Below are 14179 nucleotides of genomic sequence, written 5' to 3' on the forward strand. Positions count from 1 at the left end.
ATAGGTAATTTTGGGAGCAGTCCACTAACTCTTTTCAACATTGCTCTGGTGAGTCGTGTAGACCAAACGATCAAAGTTTAAAAAGCAACTTGGGCTTCTTTTTTTTTCTCTTTAACAAGTAAATCTTGTGTTTATCCAAAGAAAGCAGGAATATCCTGCTACAAAAGTTACTAAAAACTTGCATCTTGACTCCTGACGTTGAGATGAGATTGAACAAAAGCTAAGCAAAGTTCATATGCAGGCAAAATTGCAGATTTGATATAGGGTGCATGCAATCGATGTTTGGATGTAAATGTTCATATCACTTTACAGTGTTTTTGAAAGAAACAAGAAAATTTTTAAATAAATAACATCTGCAATCAGGAAATAAATCAAACCAATAATGGAAATTATAACAAGAAGCACTTGCACATCAAGGGAAAAAAATAAAAAAAGAAAAGATTGCTTTGCATGTTAGTTTCAGTAGCACTTCATCTGTTTGGTATAATCATGTGTATTGTTTAATCAGCTTGATTAGTTGGTCATTGAGGTATTTGATTTACTTTGGTATCTTCTTCCATCTGATCATAATGATGATGGTTAACAACACTTCTGCACTTTCAGGTTTGAACGCCTTGCCAGATCTCAAAATCCAGTTGTAAAGGCTATCAAATGAGAACTTTGGTACGGTCTTTAGTTTACTTACCATACTTTGTCATCATCTATTTTTCCTTTGTTTCCTTCGGCAATGGAAGCATTCTGAACATGGAGATTTAATTTTACTTGAGTAACTGGCTTGAAGCTTGCCGGGTGGGATTTTCAGGTCTTCCATGAGTATCTGATGAAGCTTCTGATTCTCCTCCATAAGTTCCTCAATGATTCGCTGATGTTTCAACACCTAAATGAAAATAGAAGTTTCAGTAAAATCTAATACAGCCCTATACAAAAAGAGGAAGAATACGAACATGAACATGCTTTATTATAGGTAAGAATTGAGAGCCTGTATGAATCAAATGTATGTTGAAAACCTTGCAACATCTATCATGTATAAATCCTTTTGAGATATGGCAACTGCTAAACTAATAAGGAGCATTACCAGTTGAAGCACATTGTTTTCAGAACGCAACTGCCCAGCCTACAAAACAACCAAACCCAAGTAAATTATTGCTGCTGCTACTGCTATAACTGATAACCAAAATCGGAAGAAATGCAACTGCTTGTTGCATGTTAAAGCATGTTCTTTTCACAGCTTTCTGTTCCCAGCTACTCTTTCAATGGCTGGAGTGAAATGAATCAATGATGTTTCTTGCACAACCATTAAGTGTATAAAATGAGCTGATCGCAAGCCTCATATTGCACAAATTTAACCAATAGACCTCCCTTGTGATTTTATTAAAATGACATTCCAGATTACACATTCTAATTCAAAGCTGGAATGCAGATAAGAAATAGCAAAATCCTCAAGTGATGAATAACAAAGCGTAAAGGTATCTTTGCATACCAGTTCATTTAGGCTGGTTTCGTCTTCCTTCAAAACTGGATTTTGCAAAAAACTATTAAGAACCTTTTCTGTTCGACTTCCAAAAGAAGTCTCAGTGGGAGATTTTGATGAAAATTTTTCATAAGCTGAACCTCTACTCTTATTTCCAGGTCCAGGCAATACTTGAGATGTAGGATCTGCTAGCTTTGACACTATCTGCTCCATGTTTCCAAGTGGGCTTCGCATAGAGGGTTCATTTGTTGCAGTCAAACCACTTTGAAAGGATACAGGAAAAGCACCTTCACTGAAGGGTAAATTGGGAGCCCTTCCGAATTTCATCATCAATTTTGTCAATGCTTCCTAGATGTTTCAGATTAAAAATTTAGATACAAGTTAAGAAAAACACAACAGAAAAAATAAATATTACATAAGAAATTATACGTACTATAACAAAACATTGCATTTGATGCACCACCCCAGGCTTCACCGCAAGTCCTGCAATGCAAACAACTTTTGCTGTCAAAAACAAAATTTTTACTTCATATGATTGACAAAGCTTTAAAGTACCAAATTATTTTTATTGCAGCATGAGCATAAAAATATCAATGGCAATCAAGGTATAAAGATAAAAGCACAGCTGGTTCGATGAGGGTACTCCTTATGTGGATGCTTAAAATTTCAAAACTAGAGGACAGCCAGAACAGATTTTCATCTGGTTAGATAAGCCATGCATCTGGGATTGCTAGAATCCCAACCACAGCAATCAGCTATTTTGCTATGATCATATGACCAAGCGCTGGAACTAAGCAGTCAACAATCAAACCATAATGTATCTGGTCCTGAAATTTATTTGGATCAACATCTGCTTATCACATAACACTTTTATACAAAGAATAAATTGAAGTAACTAACATGGGAATCAAGAGAAAATAATCAGTAATTTATCTAATCTTGGAATACTGAGGCGCACATACTGTCACCTCAGGTCTGATGTTTGCAAAGTTCAGTATCAGTCAGACTTCACAATAAATTTACAAGATACTTGATCTTAATACAAATGCATCAATATCATAATACTTATTCACTTATTTCTTTTCAACATTATTGCATACCAACACCAAAACCATGGCCAATACCCACTCCACATCCAATCCCTGCTTCAATGCTCTTAGCTCCCAACTTCCTTAACTAGAAACATGAGAAAGACTAGATAAGCAGTTTGTGAAATATCAAACAAACAAAATTAAACAAAAGTAGTAAAAATCAATTAGGAAGTTCTGTATTTGACTTACAGCACCATTTACTTGTCTGCTAACAGCAGAAAATGCATCAGTTGCACCTCTTGTTGCACTCATAACTTGGCCCAGCATAGGTATTGCACCTGGTATATAACACAGGTTAACAAATATCCTTGAAAGAATATACTAGCAATAAGAAATGCCTGCAAAACTTTCATCAGTTAACAACAATATAATGTACTTCATCATAAGAGACGTTCATCAATCATAAAAGTTTTGCCCTACACCATTCATTACTTATTCCAGATACAACTATGTAACATAATACTACTGATAACCATAAAAAGCTATTCCAGAATTAGCATGATATCTAAAGGCTTTGACCCGCAGCAGTCTCACAGGACATACGATCAAAGCACATGGAGGATAAAGAAGATAAAACAAAAGCATCTAAGAGCCTGCAAGAGGATCACAATTTAGCAAATTTGATGTCCAACAATTATGAATTCTTTAATCATATACCCTTGCATCAAAATTTCACACTCAGTGATTGTTAATGGATCCACTACAAACAAGGTAGAATTGGTTCACCGTAGGCAACTTTAAGATGTTTTTGTTAAAGTAGGTTCTCATTTAGTATTGAAAGCTCCCATTATATTGTGCAAGACGCCATCATAATGCATAAAGATGTATAAAAACATCACCCAAGCCAAACCTTGAAGGGTACCTGGTAGTGGTACATAATTAAATCTTTAGATTACACTGTCTTCATGGTTGAACTCATAAATTTTTTTAATGTTGTGATCTTGCACTCAACTTGCAGGGAAAAGTAATCACATTTCCACTAAGTAGCAGACAACCATATCAAACAGATCAAGGCTTATTAAGCTAAGTCAAGATACTACTGATTTACATAATTCCAAAATAATTACACGGGTACAGCAAATATATAACACTAAATGAAAGTAGTTGCATTTTAACATGTGTTGAACACTTTAAATACTTAACCAGGAGACTAACATTCGGTAAAGCTAAACCATTCTCTGACGACTGAAAAACTTCAAACTTTAACAAACAAAATCAATCAACTCACCATTTCAAATACAGTAAACATCCAAATAGAAAGCTATTACTCATTCCACTTACTCACATTTTCCCAACACAGCCATTAGCCAATATGCTTAAGGAAATAAATGAAAAGAAAGTGATACCAAAAATGATACATACAAGGTTTCTTAGGAAGCAAATTGGAATAAACATCATCGTCCTTGGGACTAAACAAACCACCCCAGTTCATCTTCACTATTCAAAGAAAATATTTTTGCCTAAAAAAAGTACTCAAAAAAATGAATTATTATGTATATGCAAAGAAAGAGCATGTTAATAAGCAATACCTAGATTTATAGGGCGGCCCACGCCTATACCAATGCCACAACCAATGCCAAAGCCAGTAAATACTTGACCCACTTTCAAAGTAAATGGGTTCTCTAATCTGATTCCCCCAAAGCCTTTTCTTTGATTGGTTGCCACCATTTTATTGTCACTGGTATTGATACTACTCTCCATTCTTCAACAAGTCTCTCTTTCTCCTCTAATTGCAAAATCCCAAAGATATTCTCTGTCAAATGGGTCTCTTTCAAGTTTTTTTTCAGTTTTCTCTTTGAAGAAGCTAAGAATTCTGTCTCTTACTTCTTCCAGGCTAAAGCAAAGCCATTGTGGGTAGATTTTGTCTATTGAGAAAAGATGTCTCTTTGGTCTCTTTGTTATATATGGTCCAAAGGGATCTTGCCACGTAAATTGCCCTTCCTATTTATTTCTTTTGATTTTTGAATGGGCTATGAGTATCGGGCACCGGCTGTTTCCTCGTTGAGCTGGATTGGGTCTTTGATTATATTTGAGCTACAGGCTTACTAATTTTAAGCAAGCTAGCCCGGTGGTTTGATCCAAGTCGGGTTTAAACGTAAATTTTTAGATTCGAATTAGATCTGATTAAATTATTTTATTAATAAATAATATAAACTTATATCACTAAATTATTTATATTATTTATATTCATAATCTATTTAAAATCTCACATGGATTATGTATTACTGAAGCTCTTAGCCACTTTACGTCCCTTGTTTTGAGCAGCTTTCTACCTTGATAGCCTCGAGCGATTCATTCACAAACAAAGCAAACTCTGCACCCATTTCACTTCCAAGATTGTTCTCTGCCTCCTCAAGGCAGGCTAACGCTACTTTTCTGCACCATTCAGTCTCCAGACTTTCACTTTCAGCATGAATCTTGAAGATCATGGTTTTGCCTGAGTTTTTGCTCGGACTTGAGGTGATCATGTTGGGGGATAAGGAGCTGGTGGTATTATGGAGACCAGGGAGATAAGGGTAGCTTTCTTTCGTCATTCTTGTTGATTATGTTGTTGTGAACATTTGCCCACGTCTTGAGGAACTACAGAATTTTTTTTTTGGAAATGCAGGGTTATAATTAATGATATTTGACTATTGTGAATAATTAAACTCCTCATTTAAGTTTTTTAGCTATATTATCTTTTAAATTTGAATCACATAGTTAATGAATTTATATGAAAATAGTATATTTTAATTATAATATTTATAAACTTTTAATTTTATTTTAAGATATTTTAATTATATTTTTACTACCAAGTAAATTAATTAAAAGGTATAGAAAGTGAAATTACAAAGTAAAAATTCATATATTTTGTTATTAGTTTAGTCTAAACAAAATTCAACCCTTGAAACTTTATATATATATATATAATATATATATATACAAGCGATTTTGTTACTAAATTGACAAATTGGATGCCCTTTGCCCCTTTCCAACTTGCACAATCTCTCTCCGATTTACTTGGAGCTTTATTTTTATGTCTAAAGGCCTAAAGCTGAGTAAAATTTGAGCCCAAAATCAAAATTAGTATGTGGCTATGGGCCTAAAACCATGGATCAAGCTCAGGCCTAATACAAACAATTTCAGGTTTCTGTTACAATCCAGCTTCAAGCTAAAAGAATGGCGTTATCAATGTACCTTTCCCGGGTAAAATCTGGCTTAATATGAACCGACTAGAACCATTTCATCTCCACCACTTATTTTCGAGACCTTTCGTTTTAAAATTAAGGTTCTCGAGTCTCAAACAATCACAAACTTTACACTCCTAAACTGCAGGACCATGGCAAAAACCCCTTCTTCTCTTCTGGGTCTCAACTCACCTATGTCACGACCTTTGTCGTGCAACTCTCAAGGTAGAGTTTTTCTGGTGAGGCGTTGTTGGTTTTGGGTTCAACGCAGAACCAAACCCATCTGTGGATCAATGATAAAAGCTGAAGCTCGAGTTCAGAAGGAGGATATTGTCATTGTGGGAGCTGGGATTGCTGGTCTTGCCACTGCAGTGTCCCTTCGCAGGTCAGAAAAGAAAATTTGAGCTAAACTTTAGGCCTTGGCTTGCCTTTCTAGTCTAAATTAGACTCTCCGTTTACATATCAGTTGGATTCTTTTGGCTCTTCGTTAGCAATGAGTTTATGCAAAATCTCTCTTTTCTAATAGATGATGGTGGCACATATTGTTCAACAAGAAATTAAAGGATCTCCACAAATTGGTCTAATTAGTTTGCGTGTTAAGTGATCTTCAGGCTAGGAATTGGATCATTAGTGCTTGAGCAAGCAGAGTCACTTAGAACTGGTGGAACCTCACTCACTCTTTTCAAGAATGGCTGGCGGGTATTGGATGCAATTGGTATTGCAGATAGTCTGAGGAGCCAATTTCTTGAAATTCAAGGGTATATGTCAATGTCACAAGCTTCTTGTTAACCAGTGCGTTAAAGCAAGAATAGAAAGTACTTGCTATATTTTTTTAGTGAACTCGATCACTTGGAAATTATACGAAATCAAACTTTCTATGGTAGGTTTCAGACTTGAAGGCATCCGTAGTTATCATATTCTGAACTTGTTCATTGCGTCATCTGTGCAGGATGGTGGTGAAGTCAGACGATGGAAGGGAGTTACGCTCCTTCAAATTCAAAGATGAAGATCAAACGTACTAAATCTTCCACGTTTTTGGGGGCAGTTTTTAATCTAATTTATTTTTGTTCTTTACCCTTCAATTGTATAGAATAGTTTCTCTGTTTCATCAACTAATGATAACGTGATGTTGCAGACAAGAAGTTCGAGCGGTGGAGAGAAGAATACTACTGGAGACGCTTGCCAATCAGCTGCCACCTGAGGCAATCCAATTTTCTTCGAAGTTAGAAAAGATTGAATCAAGTGAAAATGGTGAAACACTTTTGGAACTTGCGGATGGTACTAGATTGCTTGCAAAGGTTAATTAATCTACGTTTCAACATTCTCCTTCATATATATATAATTCAGCATTGCTTCCAAACCGAGGCAAAAGAAACTAAATTGTTGAATATATGTATATATGTATATGTATGTATATTTCAACAGATAGTTATTGGCTGTGATGGAATTCGGTCTCTAATAGCCAAATGGATTGGTTTCTCTGAGCCAAAGTATGCAGGGCATTGTGCCTTCCGTGGACTAGGATTTTATCCCAACGGGCAGCCATTTGCACCTGGAGTTAATTACATATATGGAAGAGGGTTGCGTGCCGGATATGTTCCTGTATCTCCTACGAAAGTTTACTGGTTTATCGTCTATAACAGCCCCTCTCCAGGTTTTTTTTATTATTATTATTTTTTACGGTAGATTCAGTCATTTAATGAAATAGTGAAACTATCATACAAGAACTTCCAGTAAAGTTTTTTCCAATCCTTCTAAGCTCCAATGATTTAAAACATGGCTTGTTGCAGGTCCAAAGATCACTGATCCAATTTTGCTGAAGAAGCAAGCAAAAGAACTAGTAAAGAATTGGTTTGTGGAGCTACCTAAATTGATTGATCTCAGCCCAGATGAGACGATAAGTAAAACCCCCCTTGTTGACCGTTGGCTATGGCCAGGTGTAAGTCCTCCTGCTTCAGCTGGCAAAGTTGTGCTGGTCGGGGATGCCTGGCATCCGATGACTCCCAATCTTGGGCAAGGTGCCTGTTGTGCTTTAGAAGATGCGCTGATTCTGACAAGAAAGTTAGCAGATGCAATTAAATCTGGACCTGCATCTGTGGAAGGTGCTTTCGGGGCATATGGAGAGGAAAGATGGCCCCGTATCTTTCCATTAACCATACGGGCAAATATCGTGGGATCTCTTTTGCAGTGGGATAATCCATTTGTCTGTTCTGTTCGTAACAACGTTGTCATACCTAAACTAGTTAGTCTTGGACCAATGCTTGAACACACAAATTTTGAGTGTAAGCCTTTAAAAGAGTAAAATGTAAGATTTCAAGTCGACATTAAATAAAATGTAATTTCATCAATGCAAGAGTTAAGAAGATCATTATACCAATAAAGCAGGTTCTCCGCCTTAAATATATTGAACCTCTTCTCATTCACCACACTTGCAACTCCAATACTCTGTTACCACTAATTCAAGGTTCAAGCATCCAATCTATTTAAAAAATGCTCTAAAGTCTTGTGTACAAGTTGAGGTGGACGAGCATGAATAGCAAATTTAAAAATGAAAACATGCATCTTGAACCTGCACTCATGTGATATTTAACATCAACCCAAAATACTATTTAACTTATTAGCATTCAAGCCAATTGTAAAATCCATTTTACATGTCATAAACATGACAATGTATAACCAACCCAAAGGAAATAGCTTCCTTCTGCCGTCTTTAAGTGCTTTAATTTTTCATCCTGTATATATGTAATATCACAAAGTGATGAAATCATCTACATTCTATAAAAATGAAAATGGTTTTTCAGAAGAAAATGAATATCTCGATAACTCTTTGACAAGAAACAAGTGAGTTACACCCGTTCTTTGATAATCTCACAGGTTATGCACACCGGTTGCTTTGTGGAATTAAGTTCCCCAGCTCCGATTTTGAAGTAAGTTACTCCATGCACCAAAGACTCTTGATTTTGCAATTAATCTTCAAACCCTTGATTCTGCAAAGAATTTGATCATCTCAGTTGTTAAAATACTATATCAAACATAACATTCAAAGTCTAAATTTTGATTCTCCTAGAATATCCCTTGATTCTAACTTTAAGTATCTATCTAAACGTCTGCAATTTAAAATCAGTAAATTTTATCAAATTTCATCAAACTAAAAGGGGGAAACTCTAAAATAACTTAATAACCAATAAAAGGATTTAAAGCACAAAGCTGAACGGTTCATATGCTTTGGTAGATCAATAAAACACATCGATATGACTAATAATCAATCACTGCCTTTCAATATTCTAACATGCTCTAGGAAGCTGGTAGCTGGTCCATTCATTGCTCAACCAAAATAAATGTAACTTAGTTACTTCACCGAATGAAACCAATCAAACAGGCTTTAATTTACTAACTTAGAACCCCCCACATACGAGTTCTTTTTAAATCACCCAAAAAATGGTCAAATACCCAGATTTTAGGCAATCATATATCGTAAAATGATCTAACTTTCGGAACCAATCAAGCGAAACAAAAAATGAAAAAGAAGGGGATGATGTTTGAAACCTGGGCTGGAAAAGAACCAAAGAATGATAGCGCAAAGAACGAGAACGAGAGGGATGATGTGGATAGCGTTCTCGGCAGATCTAAGACGAGACCTTTCTTTCTTGGCGGGGTGTGAGAGGGGATTGTATGTGGGCAGTTCTTGAGGGTTCAAGGGAACCGTCTCTGAGCTTTGTTGCTTCGAACTCTGTGATTGGGATGGTGATGAGTTGATGAAGAACTCGTCTGAGACTCTGGAACTGCTTGCTGATCGCTGCATCTTTGGATTCCTTTCTCTTTTGATTCAGACAAACAGAGAGATAGAGATTCCCAAAAGATTGAAATGAAATCTTGGGTCTTCGTTCGGATGCTGACTGAACGCGAACGCCTCACGAATGGAGACGGTTTTTGCTAGTTAAGGCGGTGATCCAATATGACAAAACCATCCTCGAGCTTTTTTATTTTTTTTTCGGATAAATTGTATTTTTTAAACGAAAATTTATAATTATTTTTTCATCAAAAAAATTTATAATTTTTGCCTGACGAAAAAATGGGGTTACACAATTTATTTACACTTTTAGCCTAAAAAATTTTGTAATTGACAAGCAATATCAATCTAAAAATCTCATTTTTCAATAAATTTTAAATTCCAAAATCCAGAATTTAAGTATTTTGCTTAGATTATATTAATACGTATAATTTTTTTTCAATTATTTTTTTGTCAAGAATTGATTGTTTGAGATTAATATTGTAGAATTATTCACGTATACAAAGAAACAAATTATTATTCAGATTTTTTCATATGACATAAAATAATAATTTTTAGTTCATGGAAATGTTTCCTCTTTCTAAAATTTTATGTAGGCTTATGTAAAAAGATACTACACGTATTGTTAGGTCACATTGTTGTATTATTTAAGCAATTTTAACAGTTTTTGTAATTACAAAAACACATAGTTTCCTATTATCTTCTAATACTATTTTTTTTCTTCGTCCAAATAATGAAATCAAATTAGGAAAATTATTCTGAAAACAGTCAAAAATCTCTTCCATTCATTCCATCACATTTTTCATATATTTTTGCTATTTAAAGTAAACGTTTTAAATAAGATATTAATTTTATTCTTATCTTATAAAAATTTTGATTTTTAATTAAATGAAAATAAATATTAAATTATAACAAAAGAGACAATTATAAATATGAATTGAAAAATTTTATTGGATTAAATACATATACAAATAATATAATATTTTTCTCGTATCTATATCTTATATAATATAAAATTTTTATTAAATAATATAAATTATTATTTTAATTAATTAAATTAATATATTTTTATTTTAAAAATATATTTTTTAAAAAATTATATAAATATGTAAGTTAAAAATAAAAAACTAAAAAAATAAATGTTTTAATAAAAAAATTATTCACATTAATTAAATATCATAAAAATTAAATAATTTAATATAATCGTTAAATATAATTATAATTATAATTATAATATAAAAATTAGAAAAAATATATTTACCTACTTTTCTACTTGACACGCAGCCGCCATGTTTGATTTGACCTCACTATTGAGGAAACTAAAACACGCGCCTGAAGTGAGCATTGTAAAAAATCTTCGTGAGGCTCATACAAAAGGTGAAAGATAAAAGAAAAACATTGAGCACCATATGTTTGTCTCATTCTTGCATTGGGTGTTTGGTTATTGCTTGATTGCAGCCACTCTGGTTTCCGAACGGAGGGCGCGTGGCTGCACGAGTTAGATTGTCAAAGGTTACTTCATGCGAAGACAATTAACACGTAAATGAAGCAGCAAGGAAACATCCTGCTTTCGGTTTTCATTTTTTTTTCCATGAAAAAGCAAATTAAATGTTCTGAAATGACTCAAATATCCTTCAGAAAATAATTAATTATAAATCAAAATAATAATTAATAAATTAAAATTCCAACAAATTTTGGCTTTTTATTTATTTATAATAATTTATAACAACAATACACCAACACGTACGCTTTTAGCTTCTTGGATTTCTCCTTCAATCTCACGGTAACAAGAACTCCCTTTCTCTTTCGGTGGCGACGGTGTCAAATCACCGGTTATTCTCGCGGTAAGCTCTAATTTCTCAATCCACCGTCATCTCCTCCGACTTCTCGTGATTCAGTTTATTCTAACTCGTCGCCATCATGAATCCCGAATAGTAAGCTCCTCTCTATATATATTTTTCGAATCTTAGAAAAAACCGTTAATTTTTTTAATTTCTTTTAGTTGAATTTATGTTAAAGCAGTCGTTCTTAATTTATTTATATGGATGATGGATCTGCTTGTTTAAATTTTCTTTTGAATTAACGGTTTTTGATTTTCCCTAAAATTACTTTGTTTCTCTCATTTTCTTGATTATTGATTGGCTTTGTGAATCAGATCCGTTTGGTTTTTTTATTGAGATCTGTTTATCTATTTTCTAGCATTAGACGTTAGCTAGGAAATAATAATTGTGGCTAAATTTGTGATTTACAGGAGTGATTTCTTAAGTTAGGTAACAGTTTATGGAGAAATTTAAGATATTTAAAAGAAATTCAGGCTTAAAGATGGAAATAATGAAGTAATTATTAGCAAGGAGCTAATCATCTTCAAAACTGCTAGGGACAGAAATTGAAAGCTTGATTTCTTATTAGTCTTCATTGGATGTATTCTTATATGTTGAAATTTTGATTTTTTTTTTAATATTTATTTTGAATTTTGTTTGTTTGTGTTAATGGCAGTGATTATCTGTTTAAGCTTTTGCTTATTGGAGATTCTGGTGTTGGGAAATCATGTCTACTTTTGAGGTTTGCTGTAAGTTCTTGGTCCCTCTTTGATTTTCATGCTTTTTGATCTTAGCTTCGTGATTTGCTCTCTTTTTATTCACTGAAAAGGTTAATGCTTTTAAATTCTTTTTTTTCTTTAATTTTTGGGAACCAGGATGATTCATATCTGGAAAGTTACATCAGTACCATTGGTGTTGACTTTGTAAGTTCGTCTCAGTATTTTTATAGCATTGGTTTGTTTATTTTAAACATGTCAATGGTAATTTAGTTTTCAATGGTTTTTCCATATGCAGAAAATCCGCACTGTGGAACAGGATGGAAAGACCATCAAACTCCAAATTGTAAGTCCGTACATTGATTGGCTAGCTTTTCATTTGTTAATCGGGGTTTGAATCTCCGAAGTTATGCATTTGGAATCCATACTGCAATTGTGGTACACCCATTATCTTTCTGCTTTAAGTGGGCTGTGTTCATTCTCTCAATTCTATTCAATTCTAATTTTACGAATTTCTTTGTTTAGAAGTTAAATCCTTTTTTTCTTTCCGTTGGAGTTTTTTGATACAATTTATACACTTAAGAAAGCTGCATGATTGTATCTTTTCTTTTGATCATTGTTGATTTCTGATTGCCTTTTTCATGCTTGTCTCTGGATATGCAGTGGGACACTGCTGGCCAAGAACGTTTCAGGACAATCACTAGCAGCTACTATCGTGGGGCTCACGGTATCATAGTAAGTGCCAGATTTCATATTTTATGTGTTTTTCCCCCCTTATTTTTCTTTATGCAGGATTAAGCTTATCCTTCTTACATTCTTGGTAGGTTGTTTACGATGTAACAGACCAAGAGAGTTTCAACAATGTCAAGCAATGGCTAAATGAAATTGACCGCTACGCCAGTGAGAATGTGAACAAGCTTTTAGTTGGGAACAAGTGTGACCTAACAGCAAACAAAGTTGTGTCCTATGAGACAGCTAAGGTAAACTGCTTGCACATAATGTTGAAAATTTATATAGCTTTAGTTATTAAATAAAAAGGTTTAGGATTTGCATCATTCATGACTTGTTTTCTTTCTGCAGGCTTTTGCAGATGAAATTGGGATTCCTTTCATGGAAACAAGTGCTAAGAATGCCACTAATGTTGAAGATGCTTTCATGGCCATGGCTGCTTCAATCAAGAATAGGTACTCTTAACTGATGTTTTCCGCATTTAATTGTGAATTGACGCACACATGCACACACATGTATGTCAGATTGGCCCTCATTTTTGAGTTTATTGGTCCTTTTCTCTTTATGGTTGTTTGCAGGATGGCAAGCCAACCGGCCATGAACAATGCGAGACCTCCAACAGTGCAGATTCGAGGACAGCCTGTGAACCAGAAGTCTGGTTGCTGCTCTTCTTAAAGAAAATTAGTTTTAGTGGGCTCATGATGGCTTTGTGTTATTCGTTGCATGTCGTAAAACTAGTCCTACTTAATGCTTTTGATTTGAAGATGGTTCAACATGATTTGCTAATTCTTGTCTTATGTTCAATACTCTGATAAATTTCCATTTTTTTAAATGTATTTGATTTTAAGATTACATTTGTACAAAATAGGAATGATGTTGAAAAACAGTATTTGCCCTGTTCAGTTTCTCTATTATAAGTCACATATTGCCTCATTTGAAAGAAGCTAATATTTTGCGATGAGAATTGAAATTTATATTTTTAACATGATCACGGAAGTTTCTTCTGGAAATTGTGCATCCTGTTTTTCTCAATATGTTTTTAAGTTGGTTTGGTCGAAACTGTAGTAAAATGGCAAGTGCAATAAGCATTGAAATTTCCATAATATCTTCTTTAGTCATTTATCCTGACCAAAAAAATTGTCAACAATTTCTAGTGGGTTAGAAACATGAAAGCACTGGTTTGGTATTTTTCTCCTTCTTCACCTTTTAACGTGACAGATTACGTCGTTTAGGAACAAAAGTATAGTTGTACAATTCAAAAAGGTTTGTTATCGGCAGGAAATTCCCAGGCATGGCCATTGACATTGTCTGCTTCAATTTCTTAACAATTGGATTTAGAGCTTAGGCAAGCCTGTGAACTGTGAACTCCATCAAAGTGATTTGAACCAACAGAGG

General features: G+C 34.1%; 4 protein-coding genes across 7 annotated transcripts; 2 read left to right on the plus strand and 2 right to left on the minus strand.

The window, feature by feature from the left end:
* Positions 1 to 254: 254 nt before the first annotated feature.
* Positions 255 to 4468, minus strand: LOC111290750 (uncharacterized). Of its 3 annotated transcripts, XM_022882206.2 has the most exons (8): positions 4092 to 4468; positions 3925 to 3999; positions 2752 to 2840; positions 2572 to 2647; positions 1905 to 1954; positions 1481 to 1819; positions 1076 to 1114; positions 255 to 877 (listed from the first exon to the last, which is right to left on the minus strand). In XM_022882206.2, exons 1-8 carry the CDS (start codon positions 4261 to 4263, stop codon positions 698 to 700), a joined length of 1020 nt encoding a protein of 339 aa, XP_022737941.2. In that variant the 5' UTR covers positions 4264 to 4468; the 3' UTR covers positions 255 to 697. The 3 variants fall into 3 exon arrangements, with proteins under 3 accessions (XP_022737941.2, XP_022737942.2, XP_089623741.1); XM_022882207.2 differs by lacking the exon at positions 3925 to 3999 and having other exon boundaries at positions 4092 to 4457; XM_089767615.1 differs by lacking the exon at positions 3925 to 3999 and having other exon boundaries at positions 2752 to 2900; positions 4092 to 4227.
* A 1054-nt stretch (positions 4469 to 5522) lies between these two features.
* On the plus strand, positions 5523 to 8271 carry CTF2A (FAD/NAD(P)-binding oxidoreductase family protein). Of its 2 annotated transcripts, XM_022882238.2 has the most exons (6): positions 5523 to 6114; positions 6341 to 6487; positions 6679 to 6744; positions 6865 to 7027; positions 7155 to 7383; positions 7520 to 8271. In XM_022882238.2, exons 1-6 carry the CDS (start codon positions 5882 to 5884, stop codon positions 8029 to 8031), a joined length of 1350 nt encoding a protein of 449 aa, XP_022737973.2. In that variant the 5' UTR covers positions 5523 to 5881; the 3' UTR covers positions 8032 to 8271. The 2 variants fall into 2 exon arrangements, with proteins under 2 accessions (XP_022737973.2, XP_089623743.1); XM_089767617.1 differs by lacking the exon at positions 6341 to 6487.
* A 43-nt stretch (positions 8272 to 8314) lies between these two features.
* On the minus strand, positions 8315 to 9711 carry LOC111290773 (uncharacterized). Its single transcript, XM_022882236.2, has 2 exons — positions 9276 to 9711; positions 8315 to 8716 (listed from the first exon to the last, which is right to left on the minus strand). Exons 1-2 carry the CDS (start codon positions 9529 to 9531, stop codon positions 8703 to 8705), a joined length of 270 nt encoding a protein of 89 aa, XP_022737971.2. The 5' UTR covers positions 9532 to 9711; the 3' UTR covers positions 8315 to 8702.
* A 1494-nt stretch (positions 9712 to 11205) lies between these two features.
* LOC111290622 (GTP-binding protein YPTM2) lies at positions 11206 to 13717 on the plus strand. The gene is made up of 8 exons (XM_022882010.2): positions 11206 to 11453; positions 12016 to 12088; positions 12215 to 12262; positions 12354 to 12401; positions 12719 to 12790; positions 12880 to 13035; positions 13136 to 13239; positions 13363 to 13717. Exons 1-8 carry the CDS (start codon positions 11440 to 11442, stop codon positions 13457 to 13459), a joined length of 612 nt encoding a protein of 203 aa, XP_022737745.1. The 5' UTR covers positions 11206 to 11439; the 3' UTR covers positions 13460 to 13717.
* The last annotated feature ends 462 nt before the right edge of the window (positions 13718 to 14179 follow it).

Source organism: Durio zibethinus, chromosome 11 (assembly GCF_047325235.1).
Source record: "Durio zibethinus cultivar Kanyao isolate XHJ-2024 chromosome 11, ASM4732523v1, whole genome shotgun sequence".
Taxonomy (NCBI): Eukaryota; Viridiplantae; Streptophyta; class Magnoliopsida; order Malvales; family Malvaceae; genus Durio; species Durio zibethinus.

Bases quoted from the DNA above. Each gene is read 5' to 3' on its own strand.
- LOC111290750 (XM_022882206.2), bottom strand. From the start codon at position 4,263: ATGGAGAGTAGTATCAATACCAGTGACAATAAAATGGTGGCAACCAAT. The intron at 4,000-4,091 runs GTATTGCTTATT...TTCTTTGAATAG, and splicing joins GGGCCGCCCTATAAATCTAG to TGAAGATGAACTGGGGTGGT. The intron at 1,115-1,480 runs GTATGCAAAGAT...GTTGTTTTGTAG, and splicing joins AAACCAGCCTAAATGAACTG to GCTGGGCAGTTGCGTTCTGA.
- CTF2A (XM_022882238.2), top strand. From the start codon at position 5,882: ATGGCAAAAACCCCTTCTTCTCTTCTGGGTCTCAACTCACCTATGTCA. The intron at 7,028-7,154 runs GTTAATTAATCT...ATATTTCAACAG, and splicing joins GTACTAGATTGCTTGCAAAG to ATAGTTATTGGCTGTGATGG. The intron at 7,384-7,519 runs GTTTTTTTTATT...GGCTTGTTGCAG, and splicing joins CTATAACAGCCCCTCTCCAG to GTCCAAAGATCACTGATCCA.
- LOC111290773 (XM_022882236.2), bottom strand. From the start codon at position 9,531: ATGCAGCGATCAGCAAGCAGTTCCAGAGTCTCAGACGAGTTCTTCATC.
- LOC111290622 (XM_022882010.2), top strand. The intron at 12,402-12,718 runs GTAAGTCCGTAC...CTGGATATGCAG, and splicing joins AGACCATCAAACTCCAAATT to TGGGACACTGCTGGCCAAGA. The intron at 13,036-13,135 runs GTAAACTGCTTG...TTCTTTCTGCAG, and splicing joins TGTCCTATGAGACAGCTAAG to GCTTTTGCAGATGAAATTGG.